Source organism: Tyto alba, unplaced genomic scaffold (assembly GCF_018691265.1).
Source record: "Tyto alba isolate M040663 unplaced genomic scaffold, T.alba_DEE_v4.0 Super-Scaffold_18, whole genome shotgun sequence".
NCBI lineage: Eukaryota > Metazoa > Chordata > Aves > Strigiformes > Tytonidae > Tyto > Tyto alba.
The window spans coordinates 5,527,611-5,546,357 of NW_024881280.1; the positions used below are offsets into that span (position 1 = coordinate 5,527,611).

Consider the following 18,747-nt stretch of genomic DNA (forward strand, 5'->3'; position numbering starts at 1 on the left):
TGATGGGTCTCTTTCAAGTACTTGTCCACTCTGTTCTTGCACTTGTGTAAATTTATTGCATCTGCTCTAATCCTGCCAACAAAGAGTTCCAAAACCCTACTGCTCTTTGTATGAAATACCATCATCATTTCTCATCAGAGGAGAAATGCTGTTGTATCAGTCATTAAGGTTTTGCTTTCTTAGCTGTCGTTTGAAAAGTTAGTTTGGAGATAGTAGCTGCTTAAGAAGATAACAGGCACACATGACCTATTAACAGCTGATGTATGCGTTCACTTAATTTGTTGTTTGAAATAAAAGCAAGAGGGAAATCTAGGCTGATCAGACAAATAAATATGTGGCAGTCAAAGCAGACCTGTTTGGCATCACATTGGTATGTGGATAATACTGTAGGTACAAGTTTTTCTTACTTGTTTTTGCTGTTACATTAAAGTCAAAGATGTTTCTGTCAGAGCATTAGCTGGTTCCTGGACTTCACTGTTTGTACTTCCCGCAAAATGATGGCTTAAAGTCACTGGCCTGTCTAAAGACCTGGTGTTCTACTTTGTTGGTGCCCTTTGAAGTGCCTTGGCACTAATGCGAGCAGCATGGGGAGCAAGCAGGAGGAACTGGATTTCTTTGTGCAGTCTGTGCTATAATCTAGAGGTATTTTGATTAATAGAAATAATAGACATCTGCTGCAGAGAGCTCAGCTGGATATTTACTGGCCTGTTTTTAAAGGAAACAATGCACAAGCCTTATACTGTCATTCCCTCCTGAAAAATTTGGAATCCACTGTTCATATTAAAATAAATTTGTCAGAGCAGTAAATCTCATACTGAATCCAAAACACAGCACTATTCTAGCTACTAAGAGGAAAAATTAGCTCTAACCCAGCTGAAACCAGGGCTGTGTCTCAAGGCATTAAGTTCTTAATCATTTAGCGTTAAGTGAGGGGGAGGAGGTCAAAACAGAACATTTGACTCTTGACCTTTGCCCATCGGCGTGCAAGTAGCTCCAAACTAGTCTGGCTGTTGGCTGTGGTCTGCACAGATGAACAGGTAGGAGTCACTGAAGGATGTTGAGACTCATTGGATTTATTGTAAGGAGGTACGACACGTCCAGAGGAACAGCTTTTTTTTTTGTTCTGCTTTTGTTAAGGTTTACCTTTCTAGTGTATAGGTTTACTTTATGGCAAACAGTATTCTCAGTTCTTAGTGTCCCAGGAGAGCATCACTGTGTCCTGATTTGCCTGTGTGACATCTGGAAATTGAGGTGCTAAGGGAAGTTTATTTGGATTTTTGCACCAGATTGGTACAGAGCTGGGAACACAACCTTCTTTTCTACCGCAGCTTGCAATCCCTTGATGCCTCTCTGAAACAGCAAGTTCAAGTGATAGGTCTTTTCTGACCAGCTTAGTTCAGAACACCTTCATGCAACAAACTTACACAGGTACAGGACTTTATAGGCTGTTTTGCCACCTCATAATTGTGTTCTCAGTTGCCACAGAGAAGCAGTAACTTTTGTAGCTTTAATCCAAACCATGTCTTCCGTGTCTGTTTTCACTTGAAGATTTTGCACTGGATGTGTCAATTTAGAAAGGTAAAAGGTTGTGGCTAAGGAACTTGAGAACTGCCACACTGGACACAGTCTGGTTTGTGGTTTCCTTCTGATAATGCCTAGTACCATGTGCATTAGCCAAATGGGTCTCAAATCTTAATAATTATTGATTAGTCTGTGTTTAAAGATGAGGTTGCTTAGTTGTTCCTTCCTAATGTTAGCTAGAAGGTGGTGGTTCTCATGTGCAGTATTTTGATGCATATAGCCCATGGGTTATATGTTTAAAAAAAAAAAACAGTTGGGAATTATATATATGTGCAGTAAATAGAAGTGGAAAAATAGATATCCCTGCAAGCATCCAGTTGTGCTCAAACCCTGTCAAGCTTTGACAGGATTATGAAAGTCACTGCCACTAAATATTCAGTTTGTCAAGTAAGAGTTGTTCCCTCTTACCAGTTTCAAATTTGCCTTTGCCCAGTCTCCTGCTTTACTCATGTGAAAATAGGAAAACTACAACTGCTTTTGGAATTATGTGGTAGTAGATTGCGTTTCAAATGAATGTTGCGTAGCATTAAGAAGGCAGGAAGAGCAGAAGTAAAGATTTCAAAAGTAGTGTATGTATTCGAGGTCTTTTTATCAGCTTCACTGTTTAGAATTCATTAGAATAACAAATTTGTTCACTTCAGTGCAAAGTTTTATCTCCTTTCCAAAAAAAAAAACAAACCAATTACCTCATTTTAGAAAATAAATTTTGTATAATTTGTTTTGAATCATTTCTCTTTACTATCAAATAAAAGGGCAAGTTGAGCTGCCATTTTATTTTTCCCTTTCTAAGAGTGCTTAGGCAGAGAAAACATCATCCTGTAAGCTAGAGGGATAGGTGACTTGCTGCTTCATCTGCTGGCAGATAGCTGGAAGTCCTGGGGCTTCTTCAGTCAGGCAGAGGTTCAGAATTCCTTCCTTCGGAGCTTTCACAGAATTAACTGGAGTAGAAGCTACAGGTAAACAGGACTTACTCACAAGCCAGAGAAGTGGGTCAAGTATGTATTGATTTACCTTATTTCTACTGCATTGCACCATGCCCCCCCCGCCCCTGCCTCTGAAATATTTAGAGGAACAGGAGAAAAAAAAAGCTTATTATGTGCTATTTTTAGGACAAAGTTTGCTTATTTAATTTGTGAAAATGCATCTAGGTCTTGAATATGGAGAAATTAAATGCTTTCAGATAAATGTATAAGACAGTACACGGTGCAACTTTGTTATATCCGAGAGAGAAGCAATTGTCATCCCCTCCTATGCTTTTTCTCCACCTGAGAACTTCTACAAAAATTTCATATAAAGAAAAATGTTTTTCAGTTAATTTAATCTGAATTATAGACAGCCAAAAATTTCATCTATTTTGATGGTAAATTCAACATTCTGAATGTGTCAGATTTGTGTACCCACAGCATATAACTGTCAGAGATGGGCAGAGGAAGAAACTGCAGTTTTGGCAACTAGGTAAGGGGCTTTTTGTACCCAGTGAGGCATGGGGAGACAGTTTGGATTTCAAGATAGGCAGAAAACATTCTGACCACATGCTTACATGATCAACAATGAAACAACAAAATATCGACAAATAGCTACTGTATTTTGATGCATGTAACTTACGGGTTATCTGTTTAAAAACAAAACTGCAATTCAGCAACACTGTAGGGATCTGGATATGCACAGATAACAGGAGGGGAAGTTTATTCTAGGATCTGTCTCCTTCAAAGCTTCACAGTGTCTGATTTCCCCATACCCTGCATCCTTTCCCATAGTTTGCTCTCACCATCCCACTAGCCCCTCAGCTTCAGATTCGGGTATGTTGTCTGAGGTTCAGACTGTATAAAATAAAAGGCGGTATTATCTTTAGCTTTCAGAGTTAATTGCTCATTGAAATGAACAAGGCTTTCTTAGGAAAGAAAATAGGACACAGGGTTTTTGTTTAGTGCATGTTTTTTAGGTTTTGTGCCCCAGGATGTGATGTAACTCTGTAAACTTAAAAGCAAAACTTTTAGCATTTATGCTCTGCAGTCTGAGGAGCATATATACTGATATATTCTGCAGCGTAATCTAGGGCTTCAGAAATGTTTAAAAAAAAATGAGATTGAATCTATAGTATGTAGAAGTTTTTAATGTTCGTATTGTCAGATTAGTACCACATTTAAATGTGTAGCTACAGTCCATAGAGCTTGGAATTTCAGACATTGTTTCTATTATCCTTTGAATAGAAACAGTCAAAGAATGGATCTGGAAGCCAGCCGGAATTTGACATCTGAGCAAAAAATAAGTGTGTTTAGCTCTCTTATTTTCCTTTCTTTCTTTCTTTGTGAGCAATTGGTAGGATGACTTTGGTGTTTTTTATAATTCCAAAGAAACACTGCTTCCTCATTTAATTCTTTTTATTTCTATGCAGTAGCAAAATACCATCTTTTTCCACTCTATCTGATATTTTCACAGGTGAAGTCTGTAAGTCTTCTAATTTCACTAGCTTGATGCCTTCAACTAAACAGTGTTAAACCTGTTTGCACACTAGTGTTTTGTCACTGCAGTTGCCATCGTTACTGCGTAAGTACGGTACCCTGAGGCACTGAGTCTTGGCTAACATACCTTCAGATATTTATTTACCATTCTAGTATTCATTAAATGATGCAAGTTCATCACAGGAGAAATGTAAGTATAACAAGAATTAAATTGGTATGTAGCAGAATAGTTGCACAAAACTAATGTTTTAATTGTCAAAACCATGAATTTGACATGGAATATGACAGTGTGACAATGCCTGTAACTTGTGGCAGTTTTGTCTTAATGGAACAAGCAGATATGACTTCCATTTTGAAGAACAGATAGATGAGGGAAAGGGTGGGCGTAGCATCAAATCATAATGACTTAATTGCTTTCTTCAGTAAACTAATCAATCTCAGTAACCTTTTTAAAACCCATTTTCTAGAGTGTCTGTTGCCAGCATCATTTTCCATCGAACTTACAGTGAGCATGGCTGCTGGGGTATTTTACTGGCTGCTTAAAAAAAGCTAAAGATGCCTGAAAGACCAGAAGGAATGAGTTCTGGTTTTCATAGGTAAGACCGGAATTTACGGTGTTGGTCTATAGGTTTGTGAACAGTGTCAAGAACGCCACCGTATAATCATATAAATCTGAAGTGTTTATGTGGGCTCATTTTAGAGGAATCCACATGGGCTCCAGGCTCAATTTAACATTTGAATATGATATATTTTGCACAACATGACATTTTTCAAGTGGGAAGCCTGTAAGATGTGTCTGAAGGTAGATATGAACAATTTACTGAAAGTTAATAAATTGACCTGTGCTCCCTAGTGCCTATTTTCATGCTCTTAACAGTGGTGCTTCTGGTAGCTTACCCCTTTTTCATTAAAGAATAAGCTTTCTTGCATTTACCACATAGTAAAAGCACGCATGAAGTAGTTACTGTTGAATATCTGACGTGTGCTGAATTCACGTCCTCTCTTATTTATCGGTGACATGCATATCTCTTTGTATTATGAGGCCTCACTCCTTTTAATAACCTTTTAATTAACCTCATTGTAGGCAGATGATCAGAAGTGTTCTTTCCCTCCCCCCTGCCCTCCTCTCCCCTGGTTGGAAATTGTTATTTATGGAAAAATAATAGACATGCTCTAACTGTGCAAGCATAAAGAAAGCTGTACATACTAGCCAGTCTAAATAACTGCAAGTACATGTTGCAGTCATTGACAGACAAGAAAGAAGTGATTGCAGCTGCCCCAGCATGTATTCCTTGATGCTCTAAGTTTATTTTGTGCTTATATCAACCGTATATGTAAGGCTTATCTGGATTCATGTTGGACTTGAATTAATCATCTCTCCTGGAGTGCTCAGACACACCCAGTTGCCTCTGCAGCATTCACTCTCTGCAATCAAATACTTCTGCATCTCCCAGTGCATCCAGTATTACACAGGTTATCTCCCCGTTAGTTTGGATATTGAAGATTTAACAAGAGATCTGTACTATGTGTATAAATACACCTCACAGTTCCTTGATCAACATGTTATTCCTGTTTTAATGATGAAACAACTGCGGTGTTCTGATCAGTGTTTTCAAGGATTATAAAACAGTTTTCAGCAAATCACTGGTTTTCCCTTTCTTTATCATCTGTAGGTTCTGTATATCCCTGGATTTACAGATGTAGGATGGGCAAAGTATTGTTTCCAGAAAAACTTACATTTTGCCACTATGAAAGGAGTATGTTTTGATGTTCTGTGCTAGTTAAGGAATTTTTGATTGATCAAATTCTCTTAGCTGTGATTTTTTGGCAGGTTCAGAAAAACATTTTAGTTGGCAGTTTTCTTCCTACAAGGTAGGAGAGTGACAAAAATAGTGCACAAGGTGAAAAAGTGAGATCGGCCATTGAAAATGTTTATGCTGAAGGAACCTCTTGACTTCACACCTTAATATTGGTGATAGGGGAAGTGTCTGTCTGAACCTCAAGGCCTTGGACTGCCATTTTGGGAGGCAAGGAGTTAGTTGGGGATGGAAAGACTGGAGTTTGTATTCTTTCTGCTCTGTTACCCGTTGCTATCTTCATGGATCTGACACTCTGTTTATCTGACAGTGCACTCAGTACTGCTTCGCCAGGGAAAATTGCACAAAACAAGCCCAGTGCATCAGCATTTTCATTGTGTATTAAGCTGAGCCTCCCTTCACATGGTCACATCCCCTTTTTAATCTGGGATTCCATGTCCCTTTCCCAGTCCAGCCTGTTTCTGTGGTGTCTATTGCTCGTCTCCCTGCGCTTCTGTTTCTGTGGTTTGAGTGTTTTTTTGTGTGGCTGAGTGTTAAGACCTGCAGGACTTTTGGAAGTGGTGTTGTTTGGGGGGTTAGGCAATACACTGATTTAGTGTCAGTAGTTTGTCACAAACTGAGGTGATGGCTGCGTTCAAGTTGGATTTCCTCCCAGAGATGATGGTGGACCACTGCTCCTTGAATGCTAGCCCTGTGTAAGTATTTTGTCTTCTTGTCTAAGTGATAGTTGGAATTGCTGTCTCTGAAGCCTCTGATGTCTGATGAACTCTTCTTAAGGGGGTGGGGAAAAGAAAGATAGGAGGGTCTGCAGTTTTCTTGAAGAAATCATAGTGGGCATTGATAATTGATGTTGGATTCTAGATGGGGGGCAAGAACGATCTGATGATTTTAGGGATGCGGGCTAAGGAGGAATAAAGCTATTTGGCAGTACTGTTCGTAGTATGTTACAGGTGCTGATATAGGACCGGTTAGTTAAATCAGTTGTTGGGAGAACAGTTTCTGTTCTTCCCAATTAATGACTTCAGAGCAAACCTTTTAATTAGGAATGGAAGATCCCTTGAATACTGTTGAGGTCACGTTAAGAGTTGCCCAGTTAACCGGAGCCCTTCTACAGTCTCGAAGCTACCCATGGCATAGAAGACAGGGCTGAAAATTATTATTGGAAGATAATAAATGATTTTCAGTTGTTCTCAATTGGAATTAAAAGACAATGAATGAAAAAAGGTAGTCTACCTATTTGTAAGAGGTATTGTTTGCCTTAGCTATTTGATGAGGTGTTGACCCTTTCTGAGTGGAAAGGTAGTGAGGAGTGAAAGGATTTATGATTCCCTTCACTTTGAGTAAGAAGCTTTGCTCTTTCTGAGGTCTCTTCATACAGCTATCAATTATGAGCTTTCCTTGGCATCAGTTTTTCCCTAGGCTCTGAACAGCAGCATAATGAGGGGAAAAATTAACTAAGCACTACGTGGTTTAGAATTTTTTGTTTGTTTGTTTTAAATTTTACTTAGGGGGGAATATGATTGCAGATGGACAGAGAGAGGAACACTACTGTAATGTGCAGTTAAATCATTCACAAACTATCTTTAAAGGAAAAGAGCAGAGACGAAGAGAGCTGACTACTCTGGAAGAAGGCCACCTGTATTCTTCAACAAAGAGTTTGGGGGTGGGGAGAATCATTGTATGGTTACTGTTCTGCCCCCCATGTCCTTTCTAGATTATGCAGGGGTTGGTCAACAGTTTTAACCTACTAATCACTATAACTACAATAGGATGTCGTTACAGTCAGTCTTCCACAGAGCTAGGTCTTGTAGTATACCAGGTTGTGACTACTGATAATGAGACTTCACATTGCACTTGACAAGCAATGAAGAGTCGATACAGAAAGCAGTGTATGACGGTTAACTAGCTGCGTGGAGTGTAACACGGTTTTATTAATAGGCTGTAAACTGTTCATGTGGCTAGAGGTAATGCCTTGGAAACTATTCAAGATTCCCATACCCAAAACTTCTGTGTTGTTGTAGTCTAAAAAGTGACTCTAACACCCTACCATTACTCAACTTGATTCAGACACTGACTAACTAGATTGTCCGATCCCAACCTGTTCTTGTACAGCTTAAGCCTGTTTTTTTGACAAACATTGTTGAATGCTCTCTAGTTACACAGAGAGCTATTGCCTTGTAAGCCTTTAATGAAACTTCTCCTCTGTTCAGTTGTACCTGTTTCTCCGTTTTAAGATGGATCCTCACCCTGGGAAACATTTCCAGATAGTCACATTTAAAAACAATGAAAAAAATGTTATCCTCTCATTTTCAGTGGTTACTGATAACTTCAGTGGGTAGACTGAGTTTAGGTTCTTTTCTGTTCCGGTTTCTTTTTCTGTAAAATTTTACACAGTTAAACTAGTGATATTTTTCAGTCATCTCAACAGATTTATGTCCTGAATCTCAGATTTTCACTACATTATAGGAACAAACATCAAGAGAAGTTTTAAACAGCTGTGTAGAGAGTGTTTGGTTTCCAAGTACACAGCTTGCCAATGAATGTGAATGATGTTTCTGAACATTCTGTGGTATGCAGGACTGGGAATGTGCAAGAGTCTCTCTTTATATGTATATTTTAGTCATACATTTATATATGTGTAGAAACATATATTTCTTTTTTTAATCTCACTGTAAGCATGCTTCTTCTAGCTGCAATAGCATCTAGAATCTGTGAAAATATATAAACCAGAAATTCCTTCTTGTTTTTCATAGCTCAAAGAAAATGAATGGCACACTGGATCACCCAGACCAACCTGATCTAGATGCTATCAAGATGTTTGTGGGTCAGGTCCCACGGAGCTGGTGTGAGAAGGATCTAAGAGAACTTTTTGAACAGTATGGTGCTGTCTATGAAATCAATGTCTTGAGGGACAGGAGCCAAAACCCACCTCAAAGCAAAGGTGAGAACTCTTGTACTTCTTGTGTGAGACTTTGGGTCTCAGCCACTTTCACAGAGTTTAGCTGTTTGCTTATTCAGACACTCCTGTGTGTTGGAGCTCTGTATGACCAGGTGTGCATGCAAACCCAGGCTTTATAGTCTTTAAGCATGTGTTTAATTATACTTGGACTGTGATCCAGTCGTTAGCTGAGCTGAAGGAAATCATAATTTTTTTTAGAGCTCAGAAGTGATGGAGGTTCTTGAAGATTATGGAATACAATTGCAAAACATAATATTATGTTGCTCCAGATCATTGCTGTAGTGCTATGATATGATCAAAATGTTGCTGGAAGTGTCACACTTTCAGATAAAATATAAATTTGAGGTCTTAGTCATTTGAGTACATCAAATACTTGTATACATCAAATCCTAACTAAATGCTATACTTGGGTTTACATTTCAGTTATATGCAGTATCTTATTTCTTGCAAAACTAGCTAAGTTTTTGGTACTAGCGAATAATTGTTGAGTTTGATAATGGAAGTAGCCAACAATTATTTGACAGATGTATCTAAATGTTTTAATGGTGTATTGGTGATGTTGGGTCAGTTCTGAATATATCCTATTTTATTACACTTGGAAATCTTTTTTAAACAGTCACCTATTTCAATGTCTAACCTCTTCTACTTGTCCTATAACTTGCATTGGAAGGATAGAAGTGGGACTTGCACAGTGTCTGTATGGCATGTCAAGATTCACAGTGTTCTTCTTTGGCTAGCATTTTGTTTCAATTGCAGGGTGCTGTTTTGTTACATTTTATACCCGTAAAGCTGCACTAGAAGCACAGAATGCTCTTCACAACATGAAGATCCTCCCAGGGGTAAGAGAAGAGCCATGCTTTCTTCACAACTCTATCTTGGCTTTCTGACCTCTGGCACCACTGATATACAAACATATGTTATCTTGCCCTCAGATAATGTTTTAAAAGAGCAGTGTTGTGAGATTTGTATGATAATGGATCTTAAGGGAGTTTCGGAACATTTGGGAGAATAATATGGTGGTGAAGTGGGTGGGCATGGCTCCTATAATACTCTGTGAGGAGGAATAATGGCATATCACTAAGAAAGCTTTTCTTTGTTCTAGATATTTATGTAACATTACATATGCACTTCTGTAGAGGGGATTTAGGCTACTATTTCCTTTTTCCACAATTATTCTGGGATGCATTTCATACAGTATAAAATGAATGCATCTAGGATTAAATAATCTTTTTACATTTCAGATGCACCATCCTATCCAGATGAAACCAGCTGATAGCGAAAAGAGTAATGGTAAGCTTTATTAAAGTCTAAGTTTGGTGGCATCATTCATGCAAATAGGGAAGCTTGAGAATTTTCCTCTTCTTGAACAGCTTCTGATGAAGTCTTCTTGAGTTGGAGTCCTGATTTTATTTGAAAGTAGAAAAAAAAAAGTGTTTTCAATATAGTAGGTAGCGTAAGTGATGTCTCTAAAATTCCATGGCTCAGTATCTCCCACTGCTGCTGCTTGTGGTAGAACCATGTTGTCCGTTAGGGAAACATCCAGTGAGTTCTTCTTTGTACTAAGGTGGTTTAAATCTTTGTCGGGGATGTGGACAGTGGGATTGAGTGCACCCTCAGCAAGTTTGACGATGACACCAAGCTGAGTGCTATGGTTGGTATCATAGACAGACCAGAGGGACCTTGACAGGCTGGAGAGCTGGGTTCACTCAAACCTCTTGAAGCTCAACAAGGCCAAGTGCAAGGTCCTGCCCGTGGGTCGGGGAGATCCCAAGCACAGATCCAGGCTGGGCGAGGAGTGGATTCAGGGCAGCCCTGCAGGGAAAGATTTGGGGGTGTTGGTGGATGGAAAACTGCCTGTGAGCCAGCACCGTGTGCTCACAGCCCAGAACCCACCCGTGTCCTGGGCTGCAGCCAGAGCAGGGGGGGCAGCAGGGCCAGGGAGGGGATTCTCCCCCTCTGCTCCGCTCTGGGGAGACCCCCCTGCAGTGCTGGGGCCAGCTCGGGGGCCCCCAACAGCAGAAGGACACGGAGCTGCTCGAGCGGGGCCAGAGGAGGCCACGGAGATGCTGGGGGGGCTGGAGCAGCTCCCCTGGGGGGCCGGGCTGAGAGAGTTGGGGGGGTTCAGCCTGGAGAAGAGAAGGCTCCGGGGAGCCCTTCGAGCAGCCTCCCAGGGCTTAAAGGGGGGACAGGGAAGGTGTGTGGGGGGGACTCTGGATCAGGGGGTGTGGGGATAGGACAAAGGGTAATGGCTCTAAACTGAAAGAGGGGAGATTTAAATTAGATCTAAGGCAGAAATTGTTCCCTGTGGGGGGGGTGAGGCGCTGGCCCAGGGTGCCCAGAGCAGCTGTGGCTGCCCCCTCCCTGGAAGGGTTCAAGGCCAGGTTGGACGGGGCTGGGAGCACCCTGGGCTGGGGGAAGGGGGCCCTGCCCGGGGCAGGGGGGTGGGACTGGATGATCTTTAAGGTCCCTTCCAACCCAAACTAATCCATGTTTCTATGAAATCTAGAAATGCTTTTACATGTAATTGACCAATTTGAACCAAGGTCTGTTGCAGCTAGGATGGGAGTCAAAACTACTTATACTGTTAGGGAGATTGAGATTTCACAACAGTTCAACAGAGAAAAAACTGAATATTTCTGCATGTTGGTCATTTCAGATGGATTAAGACATTTAGCATCTACCATTGGGTAAACAGTCACTTATCTATGTATTTTCATTATTAGTTTATGTATGTACGTGCATACATGCTCAAATGTGTGTCTCTGTGTATTGCTGCAAGATAAGCAAAGAAAATGTTCATCATTTTGTAGTTTCAGCCTTTCTAGGCTTGACTGAATTTTATTTTCTTCATTTGCAGTGGTTACTATGAGATTAGGACTGCATCATGTAGAAGATAGTGCTAGTTCCAGAAACTTACATTTTAAGATAATTGAAAACAGAAGATGGGGTATATTGGTAACATATAGTAGGAGTAATTCCATTTCCAAATTCCTGTATGTGTTTAGAGAATATGTTTCTGTGTAAATATATATAGAAAGGAGTAATTCTTTGGAAGTATTGTTGGGAGGAAAACCAAATAGGTTATCTAAATTAAAACTGATATTGCTTTATAGACACGCACGCTAATATCCTAGGAAAATAATGGAAAGAGGAAAAATGTATTCAGTGGAATTTTAGAATGACAGTTCTGAGGCTGTTATGAGTTTTAGTAAAAGGTAGACATGAAAGTAAATGAAGCATCAGTTAAAAAAGTATTTTAACTTGCCATTAATAAAAGGGAGTCTGGATATCTTGATGTAAGATGGACTGCAAAAAGGATTTGAAAGCAGTTACTGCTCTGAGAGCTTGGAATGAACTGGGTATAAAATAAATACTTAATAGTCAGTCATGTCACCTGGAATAGTTTGGAATTTTCTGCTTCAACACCATAGAAGATGCAGCAATTACGTTGATTTCCCCTTACCATGGCACTAAATAGGAGAAGACCTTCTTTCTTGAAGCTTCAAATTGTACTACAGCCTTCATCATATTGTATTTTACACTGTGCTGAATGTTGTATTTTCAAACTATCTTATATTTCCAAATGGTATTCTGCATAATTTGTGTCATTCTTTAAAAGCAAGTATTTTAGAGGTGATTAGTATCCTTAAGTAAAATGAAAGGTATGAAAATCTGCGCTGGATTCGAATTTACCCCACTCCCTTAAGTGACCTTAAATTGGCATTAGTAACCACTAACTGAAATGTTAAGAGAAATGTCTTTCTGGACCATTTATTTTGAAATAGTCTGCATGCCAAAAGGTATTTTTCAACTCTGATGTATCTAGTAGAATCATCATTTAGGGACCAGATACTGTAGCGCACAGTCCACCATTCTAATTTGAGGTGTTACTTTCATGCTTTTGGTACAGATAGAATGGATGAATCTGAAACAGAACTAAAACTGTTCTGTTTCAGCAACTGCTGTTGTTTCCACTGTTGAGACAGGAGCATGAGGAAACAGGCAAATCTAAATTTAAGTGATTGGCATGATAAAGAGGCTAGAAAGAAGCTTTCTGCAGCTCACTTGCTTGTTTAGATACAGTTAGGTATGTTGGTAGTCTAAAGATAGAAAAACAGAGGAGAGAGGATGAAACAGTCCAATAAAATACATACAAGTCTTCTCTTGCTCACCAGAAACTGAATGTAGGAGACACACAGAAGTGCTGAATCTGATACATTTTTTCCTTTTCTTACATTTTTGCAGTTCATAGGCTTGCAAAGAAGAAACAGCAAAATGTAAACATAAAACATCATAAAACAGGCATCCTTCAGGTTCATTGAGCTATCTCATATGCATCCTCTTAAATTTAAGAGATTCCATTATTGGGAATAATGTTTCTACAAGGGCTGTTTCTTACAAGTCCCTACACTAAATACAAGGAAAATAACTACAGTTGATGGAGAAGACTTGACAAAATAAGATCTAGTAACTGCATATTTGCTGGTAATACTCCTATCTTTTGATTTCTTAGCAGTAGAAGATAGGAAGCTGTTTATTGGAATGATCTCCAAGAAGTGCAATGAAAATGATATCCGGGTGATGTTCTCCCCCTTTGGGCAGATTGAAGAATGCAGGATATTGCGGGGCCCAGATGGCCTGAGCCGAGGTAAGCAGGAAGCTTTTTCAGCAGTTGAATGGTCTCCACTGGATGCTGTCTTGCAACTCAAGGTGACAGTTCCTCTCTTTCTATGATGTCACCTCCCCGCTGTAGGCATTTTCATTTCTTTCTTCATCCCTGTAATTGCAGATGTAGTGAATGACTTGGTTCCTTTTTGTTCTTTCCCCAGGTTGTGCATTTGTGACTTTTACAACAAGAGCCATGGCACAAACAGCAATCAAAGCAATGCACCAAGCACAAACCATGGAGGTAAAACAAGTTAATGGGTGTCAGAAGATGATGTAATTTGTCAGGCAGTCACTATGGAGTTTGGAGGACTAGAGAGGAGAGAGAAGGATAACTGCAGTGTGTGTTTCTTCACAAATATTACTGCTGGACCTTTGTGTTCGTTCTGCTCCTATTTTTAGAGCTTGAGATAAACTTCATCTAGATAGAAACCATAGTACAAAATAGAATTAAAAGCAAATGAGATTTAGAACCTTTAATGAAATGTATATATATGTATGTATGCATGTGGGGGTAGGGGAATGCTTCCAATGACTGGGTCTTAATGCAGTATTTTTGTCACTGCTGGGGATAGCAAGTATGTAATGGTTTGAATTGCTGTTTGCAGGGTTGCTCTTCTCCCATTGTGGTAAAATTTGCAGACACGCAGAAGGACAAAGAGCAGAAACGAATTGCTCAGCAACTCCAGCAACAAATGCAACAGATCAGTGCTGCCTCAGTATGGGGAAACCTGGCTGGTCTCAACACGCTTGGACCCCAATACTTAGCAGTGAGTTTCTGACTTGGGTTCCTTTCATCTCTCCAGGGATTACAGTGTCTGGCTGTCTTGTAGTGTTCATTTTTAGAAGGCTCCTGATAAATAGGAGTGGGGCTCTTAATCTCCATTTTGTGGATGAGCAAGCTGAAATTAATTTATGTGCTAAAAACTAGTCAGGATACACTTAAGTGAGGATTTCAGCTCCAGTCACTGTAGCCCTAACTACTGAAACTTTTTTTTCTGTCTTCTGTAAAATGACTTTGTGCTGGGAAGACTTTCTAAATGTGATAGCCTTCATTTTTACCCATATAAATGCCCTTTTCATGTCAATCTGATGATATAGTTCTTGTATTCCTCTTCCATTTTTCCTTTTTCAGCCTTCATTTCTTTCATTTGCTTCCAGTGAAACCTAGAACAGTGCTTGGTGCTATTCAGTAGAGAAGGTGATCAGGTTGGAAGTGCCAAGCAGCTGTCACAGTAAAAAGAAAAAAGAAAACAAAACAAAAAACCCCACAGAAAATAAACTACTCTCTTTAGCAAAAATGATAGAATGACAGAACAGAAGGTAGTCTGCTGTTTGTCACTGATTTTTAGTTTATTTTTCCGGGTCCCTAAAGGGTGAATTTCTCATAAGCTGATGTGCTCTGGCTCGTGTGGGTTGCCAGAATAGCTGTAAGAACTGTATTCATGTAATATAAGGCCTAGGGAACAGAAAAAGAAAAATTCGTCTCATTCTTGGTATGGCGTACTGTTGAAGTGGGCGCACTTTCTCTTTTACTACTGCTTTAGGTTTGGCAGATTGGAATTTTTAATAACAGCACCTAGTTAATGGAGAAAAGGAATAGGAAATCCCTCTGAATAGCTTTTGAGATGAAGCTTGGTATTTCTATCATGGCTGCTGTGCTTAGGAAAGTGGAGGGGGTTCCCTCTTACAGTGGCTCTTTGGTTTTGGTATGGCATTTGCCACTTGTCCTGTGCTGGCAGTGTCAGCTGTAAAATCTGGCTTGAGGTTGTATATCCTTAGGGGTGACAATCTTGCCTGAGGTGCCTTGAATAGGAGTTTTCTCTCACTACTGATCGTACTGGTTTTGTCTTGGTGTATTAGCTATAAACTTCCCTCAACACCGATCATGTTGAGTGAGGAACGCATTGTGCTGTTGCTTTGGCTGTGATGTGATGCATGGGCAACGTGGATTTTCACTATGGCAGTGCTCTGGCTGTATTGTGGAAGGGGAATTCTCTTACGCTTTGCTACGATGTGGTGCATGGGCAGTGGGAGTTCTCTTTGTGACGGCGCTCTGGCTGTGGTGTGGTGCAGTTTCTCCCAGAAGCGGAGCCAGCCCTCACTCTCACTCTTGTTTTGTTTTTTGGTGTAATGTCTAGCTTTATTTGCAGCTCCTTCAGCAGACAGCAGCTGCGTCATCTGGGAACCTGAACACATTGAGCAGCCTCCACCCAATGGGAGGTGAGTTTTTTCCACCAGAAGACAATTTCAGTGCCAAAGAAAAGAATAGGAGGGTAGAGAAAGTAGCCAAAAGCCTGTAGACACGTTAGCCTCCTTTGAAATAAGTAGTCCTGAGTTTACCCACTCCTTTGGAATGACAGGAATCCTATGCTACAAGTGTGGATGGTCCTTCTTAATCTTAGTTAACCATTGTCCCCAAGGTAAGTTGTGGTATGTTGGTAATCTCCCCTACCTCTGGCAATTAAAATTATCTTCCCTTATGAGTACAGCAAGATGGCTCTATATATTTGTTTTCATCCAGACCCATGCATATCTGAAGCATTGTGCTTTGAAGTAAGCACTAATGGGTGCGTTTCAGTGATAATGGATTCTTAGGTTTCCAGTTTTAAATTCATAAATACATCAGAGTTGAAAATGCAATGTGGGTGGGAGTGCGAACTATTCATTCATTCAGGCTCATTAATTCTTTTGTTTGAATTACAATTGGTTACACCATTGTTGTTAGGGAAATATCAGCTTAATAGTTATGAGCTAAATTCCTTTTTGTGGACTGCTAGTCAGAATACTCACCAAGTATAGCAGTACTGGATGCTGCTGATGGATTGTCCTTTCTGTATTCACAGGGTGGAGAATAACAAAACACATGTTAGTAACTCCATTCACCATATCCTCTAAATTATTCTTCTGGCAGCAAAACTACAGTTTTAACAGTGAACGTTTTAAGTTTTTAAAATTGCCTTCTGGAGTTGTATGGTAGTTCACAATATCACATGCCTTGTCTGTGCAGAGGTTGATCTAAAAGTGTTAAGAAAGTAAAGTGTCTTTGTACATCTAACTTGTGTTGGTACACCCACTGGTAACAATTAGAAGCTTTTGCAGAGTGTTATGTTCTTGATTATAAGAACTTTGATTTATACTTGAGGTTGATTCTAACCTTAGCTTCTTATGTTTACTTTTTTCTTGTTAGACCTCTTCAGAGCTCTTAGATCTAAGACTCTTGCTAAAAGGAATTTTTAAAAAAACAGTTTCACTAATATTTTGTGTGGTGGTGATCTGTAATAGGTTTTGTTATGAGTATGATAATGGGTTTTTTTTCCCCCTTTCATGTCTGTTTAAAAGCACGTGGTAGTAAATGAGAAAAACAGTACAGCAGTTCATGTCAATTGTTACTACAGTAAGGACTGGGGAAGGAGCAAACTAGCAGAAGTTGCCTGTGAAGTTTCCAGGGTAATTTTGTCTTCGCTATTTAAAACAAAAACAAACAAACAAACAAAAAGCTTAAAAATTGAGAACTCAGATGTATAAATAGTGTGTTACATGGTGTTTTGAAAGAATTATTTCAAGTCTGTGATTCTTCAGAGTTTTAGTTTCAAAGTCCTGTTAATATCTCAGCTGATCTCCTTTCTTGAAATTCATAGAAAGAAAAATTAGATAGGTAATTAGATTCCAAACTTTGTCAGACTTTGTAGACAAAATTTAATCTTGACCCTGTTTGAAAACAGATGGGAAAACAATGTGATGAGGAGAGGACAGGTGCAGTGTGCCCATGCCAAACTGCTTCAGAAAGGAAGCAAGCTGCTCTGTTCTTCACTAAGGCTCTAAGACTTGGCATTTTAACCCTCTGTAGCACAATAAAAACAAAAAAATTGAACTTTTTGGATTTAACTTCATGCTTTTGTGTTACAATGGCACCTTGAGAATCTCAATAAAGGCAGAATTCTCTTGTTTCAGGCACTAAATGTGGTTAGGGAAACAGACGCTGTTACAAAGAGAAAACAATTGAAAAAGATAAACCCAAATGAACTATGATAAAGGTAGAAGTTTTTTAGAAATTAAATCGTTTATGTTGCATTGTCATTTACATTCTTACGTTGTCTGTTTACATACTTAAATTACCAAACTGTGATTTTAATTATTTGAGATGTGTGCTTTGTCACTAAGTACTTACTAAGCATCCAAAAGATGAAGTGCCACATCTGCCTAGGACATTTTGATATTGGTATATGAATGGTGATTAATTTAATTTTTGTTTTGATTTCATAGGGAAGAATTACTAGGGATTGTCTGAAGTCAGATGAAAAGAGGAGGAATTGTTAGAATAAGCAAACGTAGAGACAGAAAAGGGAAATGAGGGAAAAGGGAAGAAGCAGAATTGGAAGAATGGCACTAGCCTACCAAAGGATGGCTAAAATACAGAATTCAGAAGATCAAAATCAATGATAATCCCATGGCAGGAAAAGAGGGAAAACTACAGTGTCAGTATTGACCAAATGGTTTCATTCAAATATTATGACTCAAAATCAAAGTGAGTCAGATGAGTGGATTGACCAATAAAAGTTCAACACAGGGATACCTTCCTCCCACTGCAGTATTCCCAGCTGCTTACCCACAACATGCCTGATGTTTCCCATTTTCCTTACCACTTTTGTTTGACTGGCTGTCTATCCTACGTGTGCACTGGCTGATTTTGAGGTCAGGAGTTGCCACTCAACATTGTCTCACAACTGACTGTTGCTTCTTGGCTGCCAGGGGGATCAAACAAAATGATATTCACCTGATGGTGGGTTAGAGGTGGGACTTTGTGGCCACTGCAGTGTGTAGGTCTTCTTGAAAGAATTCTGCAGTTACTGCTGTTTCCCTACAAAGAGAGCAGAGGGACATGAGAGAAGAGGAGGTTATTGGCCTGGTGTCTAGACAAGTTTAGCTTGCAAATGAGCTGCCAGACCCTGGCTTAACTCTCTGTTAAAGCTGCTGTGCTTTTGTGACTGGAGAGAACGCTGCTTGAAAGTATCTGCACTCTGGAGTCTGCATCTGGGATCATGACTACTTGGTCTTTTACCCAAACTCATCTATATGGGCAAAGACAAACATTTTTAGTTACAGCAAGGAATCGCAATGTAGACAAGACCAGTAACTGGTATTAAGCATGTTGTTTTTAAGCTCTTTCTCATTATTCCCTGGTGATGTGCTGAGGTTGCTGTATCTGTTAAGCTCGGATGATGGTGACTGTTACAGGAGAAACTCTGTGCATTCTTCAATG

The 18,747-nt window shown here is 39.6% G+C and overlaps 1 protein-coding gene across 13 annotated transcripts in view; it reads left to right on the top strand.

Annotated features, from left to right (window-relative positions):
• CELF1 (CUGBP Elav-like family member 1) overlaps positions 1-18,747 on the top strand; it is a 70,330-nt gene that overhangs the window by 24,528 nt on the left and 27,055 nt on the right. For 3 of the 13 annotated variants that reach the window (XR_006165146.1, XM_042790934.1, XM_042790935.1), the window contains exons 1-8: positions 4,596-4,639; positions 8,614-8,801; positions 9,576-9,658; positions 10,061-10,109; positions 13,333-13,467; positions 13,649-13,728; positions 14,093-14,254; positions 15,626-15,707. Coding sequence is in view for 12 of the 13 variants with exons in the window: in XM_042790934.1 (XP_042646868.1) it covers positions 4,599-4,639; positions 8,614-8,801; positions 9,576-9,658; positions 10,061-10,109; positions 13,333-13,467; positions 13,649-13,728; positions 14,093-14,254; positions 15,626-15,707 (820 nt within the window). In the remaining variant the exon portion in view is untranslated. Of the gene's footprint in view, positions 1-4,592; positions 4,640-8,613; positions 8,802-9,575; positions 9,659-10,060; positions 10,110-13,332; positions 13,468-13,648; positions 13,729-14,092; positions 14,255-15,625; positions 15,708-18,747 lie in introns of those variants that run through there. The other 10 variants (XM_042790944.1, XM_042790943.1, XM_032993406.2 and 7 more) reach the window with 8 other exon arrangements.